Below are 21,946 nucleotides of genomic sequence, written 5' to 3' on the forward strand. Positions count from 1 at the left end.
CACACCCTCCACAAACCAGAAGCAAAAGCGGGCGTAAGAAGGGGCTTTGTCTATGATGCAGATTTAGAAGCTTCCTCCTCTGTTCTGTGGATGATACAGCTCGTTCCTGGCGAGGTAACAATGCCCTTCACTTAACAGCCAGGCTGTCATGGTGGAATCAGGAAGTGGAAAAACTGCATCCAAAACACCTACCCTTCTTTGACTCGCCCTTGCTCTTGAAGCCTGCTATAAAAGGTGAAACAGGGGTTTCTTAACGGGGACATGTTGTATCTTCTTTATCCTTCTGCTTATCTAAGTGTCAAGGTTGTGGGGTATCGACATGATGCCAAGGCAGAGCAAAGGGAGGCAAAACTTGCCAGTCATGTGCACCAGAGAGAGAAAGGCCAGTGGGAGGGCGGGAGGGGAGCTGGGGGAGAAAATAGAGCTGCCCTTCTTTCCCCTGAATCCAGTTGCATCTGTAATGAGTAGGCAACTTGGTAGCCACTTGACTTGGGGTGTCAAATGCCCATAAACACACCTATTCTTTTGAGGGTTCCCCAGGGAGTGCTCGGTTCCTATTTATCGTAAGTCTCCCAGGGCCTGGCATATACTGAAACAATTTCAATCATCTTTCATTTTAAAAGCTCCTGCTTAGAAAATTCCATCCACTGCCACTAAAAAAGAAAGCATTGAGAGCACAAAATAAATAATGAGCTTTGTCGCTACACAAAGACTTTTACAAATCTGACCTAAATGAAAAGCATACCTCACGCTGTCAGGTGTCTGCATTCATGTTATCTGTTTAAAAGTAAACACAATAGCCTATTCATACGAATTAGCTAAATATTAATGTAGTAGCTCTTTCAGCTACCATCAATTACAGCTGCCCTGATCCCGTGGAATGTCTTTACATTTTTATATAAAAAGAAATCAACAGACGTGTGCTTACGTACCAAGAGGCATGATTTCCACGTTCCCTATGTTGAAAAATAGGTCTCAGCTTTAGCAACTGGGAACGCGCTGCTCCTCCGTCACTGGGCCAAGCTGCTGGTGAGCCTGCAACCCACACGGGGATCCCCAGGCCACGTGGGCCTGTACAGCCTTGGCCTGTGGCAAGAGCACACTGGCAACCAGCACCTTTTTCTTGGAGCCTGAGGAATTATTTAGGGACAAGGGTGAAAGAATTTTGTTGGAATTTCTGGCAGATAGCCACTTCCCTGGGGTGAAATTTCAATCATCAAAACTGCACCTATAAAATCTGCTTGTGCAAAACAGATACACAGCCATGCTTCTCATCTAAAGTCTATGGGCTAATTCAAAAAGAGTCACGTACCACAATGTTCACTGCAGCTCTATTTACAATAGCCAGGACATGGAAGCAACCTAAGTGTCCATCGACAGATGAATGGATAAAGAAGATGTGGCACATATATACAATGGAATATTACTCAGCCATAAAAAGAAATGAAACTGAGTTATTTGTGGGGAGGTGGATGGATCTAGAGCATGTCATACAGAGTGAAGGAAGTCAGAAAGAGAAAAACAAATACCGTATGCTAACACATATATACGGAATCTAAAAAAAAAAAAAAAGGTTCTAATGAACCTGGGTCAGGACAGGAATAAAGACGCAGACATAGAGAACGGACTTGAGGACCCAATGAAGGGGGAACGTTAGGCTGGGATGAAGTGAGAGAGTAACATTGACATATATACACTACCAAATGTAAAACAGATAGCTAGTGGGAAGCAGCTGCACTGCACGGCAAGATCAGCTCAAATGAACCTGGGTCAGGACAGGAATAAAGACGCAGACATAGAGAACGGACTTGAGGACCCAATGAAGGGGGAACGTTAGGCTGGGATGAAGTGAGAGAGTAACATTGACATATATACACTACCAAATGTAAAACAGATAGCTAGTGGGAAGCAGCTGCACTGCACGGCAAGATCAGCTCGGTGCTCTGTGACCACCTAGAGGGGTGGGAGGGAGACGCAGGAGGGAGGGGATATGGGGATATATGTATACGTATAGCTGATTCACTTTGTTGTAAAGCAGAAACTAACACACCATTGTAAAGCAATTATACTCCAATAAAGATGTTAAAAAAAAAAAGAAGAAACCAGAAAAAAAATTTTTTAAAATAAAGTCTGTGGGCACCATGTGTCTCATCTAAAGGCTCAGAGATCGCAGGTGGGTGAGGCGCCATGAAATCTAATCAACGAAGTAGAAGCCAATCACCTACATGACTGTCACTGGAAACCCGAATTCACAACATTCGCTTTCTCTGGATAACGGTAAAGCTTGACTCAACAAAAAGGGCCGTCAGGCCAAGTTCTCGAGGTTCCCTGAGTGGCAGCGACGAGTCACCACCAACTCCGTGTCCAGCACCACTCCGGGTGCTGACGTCACACAGGCACCATGTGCTTTCACGATGGGCCTTCCTTTAAGAAGTCAAGCTCACGAATTTTTTAAAGAACATATGCTGGAGGGGAGGAGTTATTTTATTATTTTACAACGGCTCTTTCTGAAATAAACTAGTTTTATGGAAAACTTGAAGAATCTGGAAGGTCCAGAAAAATAATTACAATGTAGGAACGGCCCTGCTGTGTTTCCATCATCAATGTCCTATGTCCTCTGCGAACTCTTCCTGTCTTCAGTATTTCCGGCTATGTTTGCAGTCTGGACACATGGAAATGCCAGGGTCCCCACCCCAAGAACTACAATGCAGCTGGAGAGAAACAGGGACCAGGCTCCTAAAAAGCTCCTCTACCTAATGAGGCCTCTCTATCCCAAGGCTGTGAACAGCATTAACAGCTTTCATTTGGAGGAGGAACTCACTTAACAAATTAATGACCTACAAAAGCAGAGAAGACTCTAGCACACAGTAGATGCTCCATACGGATGGCCAAGGCCACATCATGTTGCTTGAAGGAGGTGTACGGCATCCACTTTGTACACCTTCCCTGACATAATCTTAGGGATATGTTTAGTAGAGACGGAATTGTGGTATAAACCCCTGATGGCATAAAACATGAATTATACTTAAATCAGGAGGAAATAAGTTGACCTAGATGATAGGTATGGCCCCTTCTGCTCTGACACTTTCTTCTGCTGTAGTATGTAGCAAAAGAAAGACATTCTCTTAGTCATTAAATACTAATAATGACCAAGTTAAGGGAACAGTAAGACCTAGCCAAAATAAATAAATAAATACAAGCCCATCATCAAGGTTTAGCGTATTGACTCATTATCATTTTCTACACTGAAACAGATACTGTATGTTAGTAATAATACCAAGTAAGTAGAATTTTAATTTAATACAACAGAAGTCTCTTAACTTGTGGCTGGTTAAGCAGATTTATAACCCCACAGAAACTTCCCTCAAGGTTCCCTCAACACAGCCTTTCTTAACCCCCCTTCAACCCACAATAAAGATTCATCATTCCTTCTCTGGTCCACCATCTTCTTGGTTATTTATCTGTTTCCATGCCCAGGGTGTTTCTAGACTGAAATATATTCCTCTCGATGTCTGCTGACCAATAAGGGCAGATCACCTGGAGTGTGCAGCTCGAGCCACCTTCGGACTATGAAGCAGGCACTCAAGTGTTTATTGAACAGATGGATGGATGGATGGATGGACAGACCAGATGGACGACTGTTAAAAGCCTGAGCTATAAAATGAGGGAGCTGAACTGAATGTTCTGATTCAGAACCCCTCCCGGTTCTAACATTCTTTCCAGGTATCTATCTATATTCTACACAGATATTGATTCTGTCAACAAATGATAGGATCAGAGGATTTATTTTGACCCTGCAACCTAAACCTAAGGAGAAAACATGGGCTGCTGAGCCAGCTCCCACAAAAACTCTTACGTATCCCCACCCTGACATCGAAGGTTTATGGTCTTCTCTCTCTCTCTCTCTCTCTCTCTCTCTCACCAAATAGAGAGAATACAGCCTGGTGGTTTAAAGGAAAAACATGGACTCAAATTACCACTGTACCAAAAGGGACCTCAGTGACCATCTGGCCCAACGGCTGGTGTGATCAATGTCATCCAGAAAGGTTAAGTGATTTGATCAAGGTCACATGGCCAGAGGCTGGGCTGAGGCTAGACCCAAGTCTCCAGCTCCCTGAGCAGTGCTCTTTCAACCACTCCATGCTGCCCTTTGAACTCTCCCATGGTAATTAAGTCAAAAGTTCAAGATTTATGTGAGCTGTGGCCGCTGATGACTGCCAACTGTATTTTTATTGATGTAAAAAAAGAAAAACAACAGCCTGTTTCAGCTCTTAGATTAAGTCTCACAAACTCTCTAAAGCCTCACTAAGGCCTCTGTCTTAAGTCTATAATTAGTGCCTTTAAAAATATCACTAATCAGGACATTTCAATGCTTTGACCCCTGATGAGGGAAGGAGGCACGTCTCTGAGAGCTCTACCCCATCCTTGCAGTAGACTGCAGTTCATCTGTCTTCAGTTTTGCACAGAGAAACAGAAAACAAATCTAACAAAATATGGAGATGTCAGTGAAGGTGTGACTGTGGGGCTCAGGGGGGCTTTATTTGAGAAATCTCATTAAAACAACAGCTTGCTGACCAACAAGGCATTCAATGAGAAATACATTAAAACAAACCAGGCAAGCGACCCACGTGTGAAACGCCTAAGTCCACTGGGAGACCAGTTGCTTGGGGGAGTTCCCAGGCTCTGCCTTCAGAAGAGAACCCGCTAGTGGCCGGTGATGCTGCTGGACCAGAGGGGAGGCCGAGAAAGAAAAGACACTCAATCTGGCCGAATGGATGCAACACCATCCCCGGCCTTTGTGATAAAACACCCAAACCAACTTGTAATGAGGTTTTCACCGCAAAGGTGTTTTGAAAACTTTAGGCAGCTGGTACATTTTCTAAAAATTTGTTTTCTTCAGTTCCTGGAAACTTCAACACAACTAAGAAACCAGCATTTACCAACTTAGGTACGATCTCTTCCAAGGAAAATCCCAATTAGAGCCAAGGAGACGGTGAACTGTTACGATCAGCAGGTCTATCGATGAACGTTTAGAATCTCAGGCCAAGAACCTTCATTTTCCCCAGTTGCTTACAAAAAAAAAAAAAAATTGCCTTTCTCCCTAATATGGAGGATGGGCAGATGCAGGTCTGAACGAAAATAAAGCCAAAATAGAAAAATTACCTTCTCCCTCTTCACTCAATAGAAAGAACCACTCCACCTGATACGGCTGTCTTACTATCAATTCCCTCTAGTTAAGCAGCCAACCTGAACCTTCTGTCACTCATGCCCTTCCCAAGAAGTCAGCCTCAAGTTCTCCAGAGACAGGAATCACTTAAACACAAGTCTGAGGTGATAAAAAGTACCTCGAAAAAAACGGACAGACACGTCTGTCTATTTGCTGCCAGATAACCCATTAAGATACCTAGAACCTAGGGAAGGCAAGGACTAGTTAAGTTATGCTTTTTTAAGCTAAAGCACAAAGCTTGAACCTGGACGCATTTCAAAAATTAGCATTTGAAATCACAACTTTCTGTCCAGAGAAAGTCTCTTTCACCAAAGGGCGTATGTAGCAGCATTATTTCCTGGCAGCCGGGCTTGCAGTGACGTCACAAGATTCTTCCACTCAGGGAAACGTCTAGCACTGGTCAAGTGTGAGGTCATCAGCTAGTCAGCTGCTAAAATATGACCGGAGAATGCCCTTCACATCTGTGATGGAAGAACTTGACTTAAAGGGGAGGCAGAGTCAGATCAATCAAATCAGCCCATTGCAGGGATTTTCAAAGCACGTGCAGCTGGATGTGAATAGATGCTATATTTTAAAAAGGGTCTTAACGGTCAGTAAGTTTGGAAAACCCTGGGAAAGGACAAAAAGAAACAGATGTCTTACTACAGAACTTCTCAGAGCTTGTAACAGGCTGATAGGCACTGTAAGTCTTCAAGAAAGGTCAGAGTAGGAGGTATTTTCCAAATTCATTTCAAAATACAACTCATTTTTGGCAGAGAATTATGCTGAACTAGGGTTCCAAGGGATACTCTTTGAGAAACACCAGTCTATTCTCTTAATGTACAAACCAAACCTGAACGCTGCTCTGTTTTTAATGGGATCTGTAAAAGATATACGTGAGGACGGTAGTTCCACAAAATATTCATTCAACATCCAGGCTAGTCCTTGCCCTCCAGAAGCAATCTACCAGAAAAGGCAGGTCTGAGATACTACGTGATACTACACGTGATACAATGTACACTACCTGTGATACAACAGAACCCGTGAACAACAGTCAAAGCCACTCAATCGCCCAGTGTAAACAAGGAAATCCTCTACAGAGGAGCCCACTTTTGAGCTGGGTCTCGCAGGATGAGGTAAGAGTTCAGATCAACCTGACCATTGCAGTACATTCCTATAAAACTCAAATCGGACCTGGAGGTTAACGGATACCAGTTTCACGGCCAAAATGCAACAATCCTGCCTTAATTTTTGACTGTTCTTTTCACCATTATATTTGACTACCATACTTTTTGTACTCCGTACAGAATCTAAGAAGAACTCTACCAGGCAGATAAGCTTGGCTTCTGAGAGTTAACTGACAAAATTAGACAAACAAGAATACCAGCAACGAGAGTAACCTACAACCTATTTTTGGAGTCACTTGATGGAGAAGTAACGTAGACCAATCCTAAAAGAGAAAAACCCTTCTCAGAGAAGCTCAGAGCTATCACTGTCAGCACAGGGTCACTGGAGCATCATTTGTTAACTTCACTGAAGGGGAACTTTCAAACACACCCCAGTGGCATCTCCAGGCAATCAGAAGGCACCGAAGGAATCAATTTGTACACATGAGTGGTTTCCAGGTGGCTGAAAATGCAAAGAATTCAGTGCTTCTACAATTTTCCCTATTAATCAGGTCAGGCATTTGACACTCGAGGTGGCAAAAAATTGTCTTAATGGCAACATCCCCTTCCCCGCCTTGCCAATTACCCTGGCCATGGCATTCCTCTGTCCACACAGGCCACAGCTGCTTCATCTCAGCCGCCCCAGGCTGCACCTGTGAATCTGACCGGCCTAATCACACTAGCAGATGGCAGAGGCCAAGCAGCCAGCTAAGAACTGCTATCACTTTAAATCGCATCTAATGTTTCACAGGCACCGAACAGAGGCAATTCCCGACAGCAGTATCTGCCTGGTACAGCTAACACCAGCCCTTAATCACTGCAGAGCACCCACTTCGGGGCAGAGTTGGTGTCATTCGAGAGCTAATTACAAAGAACCCTGGTTGCAAGGTGCAGGAAGGCACGGCAATTCACTCAACGTGGGCTGGCGGGCCTTAAAGGCAACACTCTGGGCACTGAGCAGTCAGGACTAGTATTCAGGATGAAAAGAGAGTCATCAGAGAGAGATTCAGTTCATTCAGCCTACCCTGCTGTTACATCTTATAACTTCCTGCATATTCCGGGTAACATGCTATTAGGCAGGGGACTGATCACCAGAACGACACGGTTCCCAGGCATGCCGACAGAACCGCGCTGAATCTGATGTCCCAGTCACCAGCAATGGCTCCCACACGTGGGTACCACTTTAGAGCTGTAAACAACTGCGCGAGCATCCTCCCTTCACCCCCGTCATCACCCTGAGTATTGGCAGAGGGGCGCTGTGATTAGACATGCAACAGGCCTCTCTGACTGAACTGCAGCTCTGCTTTGGGCTCACTGAATCACAAATTGTCAATGAATAAAACACAAACAACTCCTCTCCCCACCTTATCTGGTCGTTGGGGGCACTGACTGAACCAGCAGCCAGCCCAGAGTCGGCCCAGAGCAGACCCTTTTCATCACTGTCAGGGTCACTGCCTCTCCTGCCGGAGCCAGAGGACTAATAAGAAGCGAGCGGCCTGTTGTAACGTACCAGTGTTTTATGACTAAATCGCAATGATGACAACAACCTCATTAGAAGGCTGGTACAGAGCACAGCAGAAGACACTTTCACTCGCCTTATTACCCGCTGTTTTACCAACGAGATCTCTAACAATAAACTCCTTCTGGAAGCAGATCTGCATGTGAGAATCCCTAAGCCAGCGGTTCTTACGCTTCCTGTACATCAGAATCACTCCCGAAGTTTCTAATTCAGTGGGTCCGGCGTGGGCCCTGAGAATTTTCATTCCCAGTAAGTTCTTACGTGACGCTGACGCTAGTGGTCGCAAGCTTTCTCTTGCCAAAGAGTGAAAACTACATGAGCCGAAATACCTCCCTTTTTGCCTAAGCTGCTAGGAGACTCAAGAGACAAATCCAGTTCCCCACTTAAGCAAAACATTATCCCAGGTGCCGGACAACATGGATTTTTCTCTTCTTCCTTGAAAAAGCGCTGGGTCTATTTTAATAATGAATTATCTTATTATTTAGGCCTTGTTTAAAGTTGTTAAAGTAATATCCTTTTGAGGAAACGTAGAATATAACATCTAAGCAAAGAATGCCACTGACCAATGCAAAATCACTTTGGAAATATTCCAACCATGTTATTGGAAATATTTGATCTTCTTTATTGAATAAACACTCACAAATATTTTTCTGAGCAATGTACAAATATGGACTCACTAACCCTCATAACCCCAAAAGATATTGCGATTATTCCCATTTTACAGATAAAGAAACTGAGGCACAAAAGTTAAATTACTTGCCCAAGGTTACCCAACTCGGCAGTGGTGGAGCAGCATTTGAACCGAGGCTACCCAGCTCTGAGAGGCCACATGATCTCACTCACCGTGTAAAGGCCTCCTAGTGTCAGTTACGGCAGTGCTTTACCTGCCTTTAAATACGCAAACAGCATTTGTTGCCCCCCTTTTCTATCTGCAACGTAAGACACACTTCCCTTATTTCTGCTCAGCAAGCAATAATGTTTCACAAGGCCATGGTTTCTCAACCTTGGCACTATCCACATTTTGGACCAGATAATTCTTTGTTATGGGGCTGCCCTGTACATTGTAAAGATGTTTATTAGCAGCATCCCTGGCCTCTTCAAAGCCACTAGCATCCCCCCAACTTCCTGTGCTGAGACAACTAAACACTGCCCAGTGTCCCCGTGGGGAGGGGGAAGGAGGAGAATCACCCCCCGTGGAGAACCACTGGGACAAGCCAAGCACCGTCGAAGGTTACGAAAGAGACCAGGATGTTACATGGCTCTACTGGCTTTACGTCTCCAAACAGTGAGAAGCCAGAGGAAAAAGGAAAACCAAGGAAAGAAAAGTCATAACTGCTTTCAAAAGAAAAGCGGCTACTGACACAATAAGAAAGAACAAACAGTAGAGAAGGGTGTACAGTAACACTGGTTTATTCTCAGATTTGAAAGTCAAGAGAGGAGACACAGCGGAGAGAGGTGGGGACCGCGGGCGACAGCATCCCGAAGAGTCGACAGGGAGACAGCTTAGAGTCAGGCCTTCCCACTGAGCTCTCCTCTCTCGGGGACCTTCGGAGACAGCAATTACTTACTCTTGCTGTTACTGTTCTCACTGACAAAATCCTCCGAGCCATCTGTGTCGTCCTCATCATCTCCGGATGAGATGGCATCTGTATTCAAAAGAACATATCCATGGTTGTGTTTTTGCAGAGCCAAAGGTTGCAATCATCTACAACTTAGTCTTTCTGGAAAGGGGATTCAACAACCCAGGAACCCAGGCAAGAAGTCTGAGACCATGTTTAGTTAAGATGGTTTTAATGGCTTAAATTTTCACTCCATGATGATAGTTCGTCTATATTATGATTCTCAACGATTTTTGCTTTCACCTTGTTTAAACATGCTATAAAATTGGATATACTGAAACTGGATTTTAAGCTTCAAATGGTACTCAAGTCCCCAACGAACTTACTGATTGTGTAATATCCAAAGATTCTTTCCAACACGAGCTTTCAGCACTCGGGGTCTACTTCAAGAAAGCAATTAGTCGCTAGAAAAACTTAGCCCCCGTGTGGCCTTATGACCATTTACTAATATTCTGAAAGCGGAACTTTAAACTTGGCTGCAAAAGGGGTCCTGTGCAGTCCCTCCTCACCACATGGAAGAAAAGTCAAGGAGAGAAACTCAAATTTTAACAAAAGGAAGCAGAAATCTTCAGCATCCAAGTTTCAATTCTATGTTCTAAATGCCAAGGATGCCGGTGGTATGGGGGTTAAAAAAAAAAAAAAAAAAGATGTGTTTTTACTTATAGGAAAGTGTGCTGTCTTAAATGAAAAATGTTACTGTACAATGAGAACCCTGTCATTTTTAATGACCGGCCTCTCTGATATACCAGGTCCCGTAGAAGAACTTCAAAAACAGATCACAAACTGTGAAGTTCTGTGCCTGGCATCCAATTAGCAGATCCCACTATGATTTCACTTGTCCAATAACACTTTACCCAGAAAAATGGCTACAGAGAAGAGAGAGAGCAGACAGCTGGCAGGCCAACTCACCTGTGACATTGACCATGAAGTAGACAGTCTCACTGTCTACATTCCTAGCAGCAGTACAAGCATAGAGGCCGGAGTCTCTAGGCGTGGCACCTTTTATTTGCAAGTACTCCCCAATTAGCACTGTCCTATTGTTGGGCCCCAAGTGTACCCCATCCTTAGTCCAACTGATCATGGCGGCATCTCGCAACAGGCAGCGCAACTCTAGCGATTCCCGGGGCGCAGCCACGTAAACTTCTGGTTGGGAAATTTGGTATTTGGTTGATGGCTCTGCAGAAAGGTGGGAGAGAGAAGACGGAGACAGATGGGAAAGAGGGAAAGGAGAGAACGTCCAACAAAGGTCAGTGGAGGCCCCTTGACTCCCAAGAGAGGCAGTTCATGCTTTGCAAATGGCCCCAGGGTGTCTGCTTCTCCTCGCACCCCCAGAAGCCGCCCTCACCAAGGAGAAGAGGAGAATCCAAAACCAACCAGAGGAAGCACCCGGCAAAAGCTGCCCCACTGAGTTTCCACAAACTGTAGAGAGTTAAACACAAACCCCAAACCCAACTTGGAAAGACACTATACAAGAAAACTCTAAAGTCGATTATCAATCCAAAGTCTGCGTACACTGTAACCCCCAGGAAAGTCTATCATCGTGGCATTTTTAATCTGTGAGAACGTGTGTTTTACAAATGGTTTAATTCCACATGACTGCATGGCTGTGTACACACACACGCACGCACGCGCGAACACACACACACACACACACACACACACACCCCTATTTATTTGTGCTGACCCTGCCTGTTGTCATAAATCTGAGCTTCTTAAAAAGAAATGCCTCAAACTCTCAGGCTCAGATCAGAACATTGCTGGTCTGGAGACTTAATTCCGTGCTGGGTGAGCTGGGATACACTGCTTTCTCTTAAAATGATAATAGCCTGGAGGCGTTAACGTCAAAACAGAAAAGAGAAAAATGCCCCCAGGGAGCCAAGAGGCGGTCCCCAGTCCCCATTACACTTAAATGGATCCTGAAATGAAGCTGCTGAAGGCTGCAGGACTGTTGCTCCATTCGGAAAGCTGGACCGCTCCCTGCCCATAAGCCCCCGCCATACACCCCGGGTTTCAGCCTCCTCAGCCCTCAGCCTTTGTCTCCTTTAGGGCTGTTCCTTCCTCCCTTGCCTCCACACTAACACCAACCCGTCCTTCAAGGCCCAAATCACTCGTGCCCTCCCGGATGAGGGTGTGCCACCAGCCACCTTGGCCCAGAGTGAAGCGGGTCTCCCCTCTTCCCCAGCTCCTGGGGACGGACGACATTCCTGATGGACTTGTCCTGTCCCCAGAGGAGATGCCAAGATCCTGAAGCAAGGGCTGAGGTCTTGTGGCTCTTTGTGAGCCCCTCCCCTGCCCCAGGCAGACACATGGAAGGTGATCATTTCGAACAGGGCAAGATGGGACCTGGCAGGATCCAGCCTCCGCGAAAGGACTGACAAGGAGCCGTGCGTCTTTAAGAACAGCCGGAGCTGCCAGCCGGGGCCCACGAGGGTCTATGAATCGGCTTTCATCCTCCACAGTGAGAACTATGAATGGTACCCAGAGTCCCAGGCCCAGAAAAACACAAAGCTGCCCAGCTCTGGGACGGTTCCAAAGCAGGGCAACATCACAAGGCAATTGTTTTGTCCTTTTGAATGTGGCCTGGACCAATCTCCCACATAAGATTGAAAGAAAGTTACTTCACGTTTCAGTCCCTGTATCCAAGGACCAGCAAGAGCCGCACGCATCTGGTTCTAGAAAAATCCTTCTCCCCACCACCACCGCCAGCCAACATGGAGGGCCGGGCACCCCCAAAGGGGCACCCCTAGCCTCACCGAGGCATCCACGCCAAGAAGGGCCCAGACGTTGAACAGGATGGGAACATAAGGAGGTTACCACAACAAAGAGGAGAAAATAGAAGTCATGGTTAACATGGAAAAACAGACCCCAAAACAAGGGCAGAAAGCCCCAACTGACAAGCAGGTTACATTTCAAAAGTTTGTTTTTCTCATTCAACAATTATTTATTGAACACCTACTACGGGCCACGCTGCTTTTCATTCCGGATGCTCAAGAAGCAACAGGAAACAAAAACAGTCCTTGCACTTACGGGATATTAATTACAGTGGGTGATAGACAATAAATACAACATCCACAAAACGAGAAAGTATGTAGGGTGGTCCTAAGTGTCAGGGAGAAGAATTCAGCAGGTTAGCGGCAGGTTAGAGCCCAGAGATGGAGGCTCCGGGCTCCAAAGCAGGAGTTGGCAAACCACAGCTCCCGGGCCGAACCCAGCCATCGTCTGTCTTTGTAAACAAAGTTTTATAGGCGCACAGCCATGCTTACATATTGTCTGGGGCTGCTGTGATGTGACAGTGGCAGGGCTGAGTAGTTGAAACAGAGACCTAACGGCCTGCAGAACCTAAAATATTTACAGTCTCGCCCTTTAGGGCAAGTTCACCAACTCCTGTTGTATAGGATGGTCAGAGAAGTCTTCTCTAGAGAGAAGTGAAGGGCAAAGCAATGCTTAATAGATGTTGCTGGGAACTTAGCTGGAAGGTCCTCGGATGAGGCCTCCCAAGGCTAAGTCATAAGGCTGCTGAATTCAGGGACTAATAAAAATGTTTTGAACTCTGGATCCTGAGCAGAAATGCAGGTAAGAGGGGAAATGGAGAAGAACAAAGAAATCAGCTTGGCCCGTCATCTCAGAGCATCTCCCTCTTCCCACCTCCTAGAGTCAGGGCCAGTCAGTATCCGAAATGACGGGCCCCCAAAGGCCACCCGGCCCACCCCTTTCACAGCTGGTCAAGGCGAGGATCAGATGTCATTTGGGTCCTGGGTCTCCAACAACTGATTACAGAAACAGCACCCACAATGTTAGGATGAGCTGCCAGTGGCTTAGCCTGGGTCATAAAATAATCGATATTTATTACAACCACATTGTATGATCAGCAAGTTACCAAGAATGCTGTGGAATCTGCTTTCCTCTGAGCCAGCACTGGTCATCAAGAGATGACGGAGCAAGAAGCCAGCTGGCCAGAAGCTGCGACACTTTCCCCCCTTAAAGGACAGCCCAGGACCCGTAGGGCCAACCTGTTCTGTCCTGGCCCTCAGATAAGGGGAAGCCATGTCCCTATTTCATGGAGGCACTGGAAAGCTCTAATACTGTTTTGTTTCTGTTTTGTTTTGTTTGTTTAAAAAGAAAAAAAAAGCAAGACACTTGCAATTATGATGCAGAAAAACTTCTCTCCGGACAAAGGTGGAATTATGATTTCTCCATTTTTAAAGGAAAGCATTTTGACTGAGAAGCCTTTCCTTCATCTGAAATGGGTAAACCACAAGGTCTTGCTGAAACCAGGAGTATCTGAGATGCTGTACCAACATCACCAAAAGGACACTACCACCTGCTGCTGCAGAAGGAGGTAACACGGGGCAGTAGGGACCACATCCTGTTCAGGCTGGACACACAGGAGATGCTGGTTAAGTGCGTGCGGCCTGCCTGGGAAAAGGATGAAGCCCTGAGGTCCAAGCCCACTCTGCTCCTACCTAGGCTCTCGGCCTCAGCTTCCTCATCTCCTGAGAATAAGAATGCCCCCAAAACAGGATATTATCTTGAGAATCCAACAAGCCATTCAATATGAACCTGACCTTCCAACTATACCTTGTTGGGCCCATGACGGTCACTATCTCCATCATTCTTCAAGGCTGAAGACACTACCACGATCTCGAGCGCCACTCTTTTCGGAGGATCATCAGAGAGACTCCTTGGATTTGTATCGCCATAGATACAGAGTAATGCTACTAATGATTGGCTCCCAGGTCAACAGGACTGGTAAGGTGACTGGAGATACTAAGAGTGCTTTTAATTTCCAGGAAAACCGGGTCAAAACTGTCACCCAAGGCTTCCCTGGTGGTGCAGTGGTTGAGAGTCCCCCTGCCGATGCAGGGGACACGGGTTCGTGCCCCGGTCCCGGAAGATCCCACATGCCGCAGAGCGACTGGGCCTGTGAGCCACAACTACTGAGCCTGCGCGTCTGGAGCCTGTGCTCCGCAGCAAAAGAGGCCGCGATAGTGAGAGGCCCGTGCACTGCGATGAAGAGCGGCCCCCGCTTGCCGCAACTAGGGAAAGCCCTCGCACAGAAACGAAGACCCAACACAGCAAAAATAAATAAATAAACTAAAGGATTTCATTTCTTTAATAAAAAAAACAAACAAAAACTGTCACCCAAGGCCTCCCTGGTGGCGCAGTGGTTGAGAGTTTGCCTACCGATGCAGGGGACGCGGGTTCGTGCCCCGGTCCGGGAAGATCCCACATGCCACGGAGCGGCTGGGCCCGTGAGCCATGGCCGCTGAGCCTGCGCGTCCGGAGCCTGTGCTCCGCAACGGGAGAGGCCACAGCAGTGACAGGCCCGTGTATCGCAAAAAAAAAAAAAAAAAACTGTCACCCAGTTTTCCAATTAGATGATAAGCTTCAAGGGTAGTAAAATAATTCCCCCAAATACATCAATAAGATAACAATGTTCACTCATAACATTAAGCCATCCACCTTCAAGGTCTGAAACCAGTAACTACTACCAGTGGCAGTTGCTGAAAGTGTGTGCTCCCCCCTTCCCAGCTGATTATTTCACAACAGGCTCATCTGGGGGTCTGTGGCGGCTTTGCGGAACCCTGGCAGAACCCAGCAATACTCCTGCATGATCTAGGACTTCCAGCGCAACTTAGGGAGGACGGGAGAGTGAATAGAAAGGGGGGAAGAAGGGAGAAGAGGTTGGGGATTAAAAGTCGGGGAAGACCAGTGGGGCACGTGGTGGGGGTGAGGGGCAGAACGACACACCCATCCCAGGCCACCCAGCAGCTCCCGTGGCCCAGCTCGTAGGTTCCTGCGTCGAAGACATCCCAGGGCACGGACACTTAGCCCGAGACCCAAACCACTGGCTCAGTGGAGGCAGCTCTGTCCCTGCCCCTCCCACGCGGCCACTGGGGCTTGGTTTCTCTTCCCGAGTGCTCTGTGGACACCTCCACAGTGGTACCGACCCCACTTTGCTCCGTGGAGACAACGGGCCGGCTCCCTCTGACATCGGTGATGCTGCATCTGCGGTACCCTACCCACCCCTCTAACTGTGATGTGATCACCTCCCAGTGTCACAGGTCGGTGCCTCCCCTTGAGTCCACCAAGCTGCACGGCCTGCTCTATAAAATATGATGGTTGACACGGGGCAAAGTATTCCCTGAGAGATTTAAACGATACCTTTTATAGCAATATTAATATTTCCTGCATTTATTTTTTCTGGTACTGTAGCATACTTTTTACTCTTTCTTACAGACAGGAGTGGAGAAATCCATGCAGAGCACACACACAGCCCAACACTTCCGTCATCTGTTCTCACCAAAACACAACGAGGAGAAGGCTCCAGAAGCCACTTTGCTATGCACCAACTGCTCTTTCAGAGGCTTCCACGGACAGAAAATGTTTCCTCATATCTTTCATAATATAAATTACAATCCACAAAGAAGCAAGAAGGCTGGAGCGCACACACCAGTGCTGGACATTCTTTGTCTCTGTACCTAAAAGTGTTAAACAAACAAGGCGCTGAGTTTACTTTCTGGGAGGACGAAAAGGCACGTGTTTCTACTTGCTGAGGCCACACGCCTGGCGGGGGCAGCTCGGCTGTGCAGATCTTTGGTTGCATCAATCTGAACTTTCTCCCCACAAGTTTCAAACACTTGAGAAGCACAAGTGGCATCTTATCACACAGCTGCTTTCCAATAAATGGACTAATCTGATATTAAAAAATGAGAGATGGGCATCTCTGCAGCTCATCAAAAAGTGAATGGTGTGACTAACAGCCACCACTGCACACGGCTGGTGTGTGATTCCTGTCCGGAGCTGCATCTCCTTCCCACCCCTAAGAAACTCTGAAGCCGGGATGCCTTGGGAGCTACTGGAATGTAGAACTGAGGGGCCTCCAACTGCGGAGAGGAGATTGAGGAGGCGAGGGCTGCCTGACACCCCAAGTCCCGCAGTGGATCAGGGCAGAGGTGTGACATCACGCTGATGTCACCAGCTTTACTTCACAGGAAATCAACACAGCGAAATCAATCCTTGCTGGGGGTGAGCAGAGCCCAGGGAGGGGCAAGTCTTGTAAAAAGTCAGAAAAGGCTGTGTTTTCTGGGACTTCGCTGGACATGACCAGCTGAATTCTTCCCTGGTGTCATCGGGAGGCCGTCTTGAGACAATTGGAGAGAATTGGAACAGGAGAGAATTTGGAACAGGGAGCTATTTCAGGTAACACTTGATGCTGCTGTACCAGCCATAGCAGCACTTCAGACTGTCACTTTTTATAATGTTTGCCTATAAACTTTTCCCGTGTGGTTTTTGAAATGGCGCCCAAACGCAAACAGAGAACAGATGGGAAACCCGCGTCTTGCCCTGTCCAATCATTTCGTGGAGGATGGATGACAGATTTAAACTGTTAAGGAAGAAAAGAGCCGCATATGCCAAGGGGACAACTAACTACACAAATTCAGCCTTTTCTGGGGTTTCCTAGGGACCAGTGTCTTTTCAAAGGTCAAGATGATCACAGCTAAGAAATGGGAGCCCCGGCTTCAAGGATGCAGGGGGGTCACCCCTGGAATGCATCCCCCCTGAGGTCTCTCCGTCTGAGAAAGTCAGGGGCATCCAAGCCCTAAAGACATTCCTCCAGGAAGGGGAAGAAATGGAGAAAGAAATCCCTAAACAGATTCCTCAGCAAGAGAGGAGGGGAGGAAGAGACAGGGAAAGGGGTGTCCTGCTAGGGGGTATGGGTGGCAGGCCTCCCCGGGAACTATGACAGCAGCATGTGAGGCAAGAGTAGTAAAACAGCCCTGGTTTCCTGGTGCCCTCCCGACCTTCTGCCACCTTGCACGAGAGGAATAAATATCACTGCTGTGGGGCTGCCACTGTCTTGACAGAAGAAATACACAGGACGTAGCTGCACACGTCACCGCAATGTCACGGGGCACAGAGCAGGTAAGTGTCTGTTTCAGACTCGTCCTCCTGGTCTTTACGATGGCCCGTAGAGGCCACACTCCAGTCCCGGTAAGAAGTTTCAACTGGCCAACCCCCCCAGTTCCTGTCCATAGGAACAGAATACAGAATCCCTCACATACACAGCACTGCCAAAGTACTTTCTACCAGCCGGAACGGAGGGAGTCTGGACAGACAGACATCTATATCGCATTACTTTTCCATAATCCATGATGTCTTAGAGCACAGGGGCTTTGGAAGAGCGAAGCTCACACTTTTCTAGGGCACAGTTTCCATCTAGGTGGCATCAAAACTTAGCCGTAGAAAGATTTAAAGGTCCTGGTGTCCTGCAATCAAGTCAGAAATGACCACCCTCGCGTGCCCTAGCACGGGGGTTCCGCAGACACCCAGATGGCAGCAGCAGAGCTGGCTGTTTTCAGCTCAGACAGGCTCGAAGCTTCTCCTTTACGAGACCGGGCTTGCAGGAGACAAAATCCGGGCCTCAAACAGAGGCCTTATAAGGCCTGGGTACTACTTGTTCCTTAAGGGGGGAAGGGAGAGACAAAAACTCTGCACAATATAAAGATAAAAGTTCTCTACCTCAAGAAATACTGCCAACATAAAAATGGGGGCCTCAAAGAATTCAAAGCACTGGAACACAGATAAGCAAACAGGCTGCAGTTTTCTCTTCCAACCCTTTGTCGGGGTGTCTTGCAGACTCACGTCAGGACTTAAAACTCTCCTTGGCGGTATCACGGGGGCCAGGACAACCACTAATAGCTGTCTCTGCCACAGTAGCCTGACTGTTCCAGAAACTCTAGCCTGGCTCGCATTCCTGGTGATCAGATGGGATAATGGCTAATGCTTCCAATATGGTAACCATTAAAAATTATGTATTTAGGCATACCCCTCATATAATTTAGGTCTGTCTGTCTTTGACAAACACGGTGAACAGCTCTCCAAGTTTGAAAAGAAATGATGTTGTTACCTAAGAGAAAATAAAAATGTGGAAATAGTAAAGTGCCTAAGAAAGTACCCATTTAAGAGTGAGTCACCATCATCGCCCAATATTCGGACCCAAAACGCGGAGATATTCACCCCGTATTTTGTCAGCATCCCATCTTCTTTTGATCCAAGGTTTTAGGCTATTAATGATAGTGTCCTCCAAAAGGAAGCAAGAGGGACACAAAAGAGGTTTTCTCCTGGTCACAACGCGTGCATCGAACTCACGTTCGGAGAGCAAAATTCCCACGGGACCACCAGGAGGAGGGTACGGAACAGAAGCACCTGCATAAAATCCCTAGATATTGGTAGCTTTGCTTGAGCAAGAACTTCAAAATTGAGCCCTTTGTTCAAAACCCAATTCCCAGAGAGACAAGCCATCAGGGTATCTAGTGCCCAGGAAGCAGAAACTGGCACTAAGAGTTGTGTCAAAGTAGCTCCCCTGCCCCAGGTCGGATATACAGTGAGCCTATGTGTTCAGCCACCTGGTCATCCAGGCCCTGAGCCTGCCTTCTGGGAACACGCTTGCTAGACACGGCGGAGGAGGCTGGCCCTTCTCGAAATCTAGGCTTCCTAGGGCATGCTGTTCTAGGAAAAACCACATCATCAAAAAGCTGGCCCTGCCGACTGACTGAGACCACTGGAAAATCTGTCTCTTTTTCTCAGCAGAAGGTTTTGTACTCCCTGTATCACCACAACCAGGAAGGGAAAAGGGGGGAAGGGGGATGGGGGCGTCGCGAGGAGGTAAAGGAATGAAGGGATGAACGGGATCTGCCTGAGCTCTATGAGCACCCTCTTTAAGGTCGAAAGTGGGCTTGCAGAGGCATCGCCTGTACAATGAACAAACATCATCATCTCCGGTCCTGAAAAACGCATCCTCTGCCCCCCAAAACAGTTCTGTCCCCAAGTCCTCGTGGCAGCCCTTGACCCCAGGCAGCCCTCCTCACTGTACAGAGTGGGAGGCCACCTTCCTCATCCGATGCTCCTTCAATTCCTGGAGCTCTTCCCTGTGGTACCTTAGCGTTTAGTCTCACTTCTGTCCCCTCCCTGGTGACTCTTCAGAAAAGGCAAGGACAGCTGGGGATGTTAAAAGACCAGACTTAGAACAGGCCTGAGTCTCAACTCTGCCACTTAGAAATTGTGTGACCCAGGACAGGGCCCTCAGCTTTCTAATCACTTCGTCGTTCTTCCCCTGCAAACCAGGAACAACCGTAACTGACAGTGCACGGAAAGCACCAAGCACAATGCCCAGCGCTTAGCGAGCACTCAAAAGTACCAGCCGTGGGGAAGAACTTGTGGCTGAAAGCCTTATTCCGGGGCTGCAGTTGGCTAACCGTGAACGGAGGAAACGCCCCTGACCAGGTCTTCTCAGCGTGGAAGGCTGGCGATGATAGGAAAGGGAGAGCCCCTAACACACAGTTTAGCGCCTATTTACCTACAGCGGCATGCTGTTTTCTGCTGGCGTGTGTGTGTGTGTACGCACACGCGTGTGAACATGTGTTCTCAAGAACAGGAACGTGCATGGAGACCTTCCTGCCCTTCTGGGAATCCCCTCCCCGCCCCGCATACCTGTGGATACGCTCTGAATTTCACCCCCAGCTCCTCTGGTCCTTCTCCCTGTATTCTGATCTCCTCCATCTCTGCAGCTTTTCCCACCCCTACATGGCAATGCCACTCAAGTCCCTGCTTGCAGGTTCACATTTCCACCTGCCCGAGGGAACACATTACCTGGGTGTCTACAGAGGTCCTATCTAAAACAGGCAGATGACCTTCAACCTCTTCCTCTAGCCTCTGGCTGAATGGAGTCACCACGTGACATCAACTCAAGCTCCAAATCCACCCTAAAGCACCTCTGCTCCCTCTCGCCTCCCACCTCGTCAGTCCCCACATCTCCTCCCCTATTCAGTCTGTCTCTGCAACAGCTCTGGAGATAAAGCAAGGGCGGCTTTCGGTCCCACGGGCCCACTACTCCAGGCCTCTACCATCTCTCCGAAAGAGCTCTGCAACACCCCCCAACCCATCACCCGTGGGCCGCCCCCTGTGTCCTTCATGAGCCACTAGAGCAATCTTCTGAAAAGCAAATCTTACCACTACTTAAAAAAAAAAAAAAAAAGGCACAGACCACTCCACACTTCGATAGGGTGAAACCCAAAGAACATCACCCACACTAAGGCCCTGGCTGCTCCTGGCCCCAGATCCCGCTCTACCCTCTCTCTCACACCCAAGGCTTGGCTGTTCACATGGGCACTGTTCCCTCGACCTGCATCCCCTGTCCCGATACTCTGCATGGCAAACTCCTATTCAGCCTTCAAAGCCCAGCTCAAATATCATCTCCTCTGATTCCCATTAAGACAGATTGCATGGCTCCCATCTCCAATTCATCAGGTCTTTGTTTATCCATCTAGTATATTCCCAGCAGAATACAGTCTGCCTCCACCCACCCACTCCAATTGAGAGCTGGGGGCGGGGGAGGGGGGAGCGGAGGAGGGGGGCTCTGCTTCTCAGCCTTTACTTTGCATAAAGATCACCCAGACACAGCTTCCAGGGGCCCCCTTCTGAAGTTTCTAGGTCAGGAGGCCTGAGGTGGGGTCTGAGATTCTGGATTTCCCACAAGTTCCCGGGGAATGCTGATACTGCTGGTCCAAGGGCCGCCTTGTGAGAAGTTCAGCTCCAGTGTCTAAGGACAAGCTTTAGACCTGCTGCGGCAGTGATGAACCCTGTCAACTTGGGCGGCCCCTTCTCCTCCCTGAGCCTCAGAGTCCTGGTCTGTAGAAGAGGCTACCTCCAGGCTAGGTCAAGGTCACCACAGGGACAAAACCAGAGACTGCCTGGGAAGGCTTTTGTAAAGTGGGGGGCACACCTAAGAAAAGCCTCCACCCCGGCAGGGGTGCCCTGCCTGCCTACCCCTCAGCACTGGCCAGAGCAGGCCAGGCTCCTGCTTGTGGGCTGTAGCTTGATACTTTTTTTTTTTTAACTTTTGAATTTTATTTTATTTTTTTATACAGCAGGTCCTTATTAGTCATCCATTTTATACACATCAGTGTACACATGTCAATACCACTCTCCCAGTTCATCCCACCACCACCCCAGCCCCCGCCACTTTCCCCCCTTGGCATCCATACATTTGTGCTCTACACCTGTGTCTCTATTTCTGCCCTGCAAACCGGTTCACCTGTACCATTTTTCTAGGTTCCACATACATGTGTTAATATACGGTATTTGTTTTTCTCTTTCTGACTTACTTCACTCCGTATGACAGTCTCTAGATCTGTCCACGTCTCTACAAATGACCCAATTTTGTTCCTTTTTATGGCTGAGTAATACATTAACTGATCAGCAGATTACATTTTTCCAATCACATGGGAACCTCAATTTGAATTTGTCTGATTTTAAAAAGGGGTTTTCTTTCAAATGAACAAATCTGCCACATCATATATATGTAAGTTACCAAAGTGGGGATTTCTGGAATGTTCCCAAATGGAACTAAACATCCAAGGACCTTGTGAGAGTC

The 21,946-nt window shown here is 47.6% G+C and overlaps 1 protein-coding gene across 19 annotated transcripts in view; it reads right to left on the reverse strand.

Moving 5' to 3' along the window:
- The window catches only part of FGFR2 (fibroblast growth factor receptor 2), a 103,706-nt gene that overhangs the window by 65,603 nt on the left and 16,157 nt on the right, over positions 1-21,946 (reverse strand). For 9 of the 19 annotated variants that reach the window (XM_024755977.1, XM_024755978.1, XM_024755988.1 and 6 more), the window contains 2 exons: positions 10,420-10,686; positions 9,460-9,537 (listed from right to left, as the gene is read on the reverse strand). The exons of 4 other annotated variants lie outside the window; for them this stretch is intronic. In XM_024755977.1, the coding sequence (XP_024611745.1) occupies positions 9,460-9,537; positions 10,420-10,686 (345 nt within the window). The remainder of the gene's footprint in view (positions 1-9,459; positions 9,538-10,419; positions 10,687-21,946) is intronic. 6 more of the 19 variants (XM_024755994.1, XM_024755993.1, XM_024755989.1 and 3 more) reach the window with 1 other exon arrangement.

The sequence above is a fragment of the Neophocaena asiaeorientalis genome, unplaced genomic scaffold, assembly GCF_003031525.2.
Source record: "Neophocaena asiaeorientalis asiaeorientalis breed wild unplaced genomic scaffold, Neophocaena_asiaeorientalis_V1.1 scaffold85, whole genome shotgun sequence".
In the NCBI taxonomy this organism is placed as follows: Eukaryota; Metazoa; Chordata; class Mammalia; order Artiodactyla; family Phocoenidae; genus Neophocaena; species Neophocaena asiaeorientalis.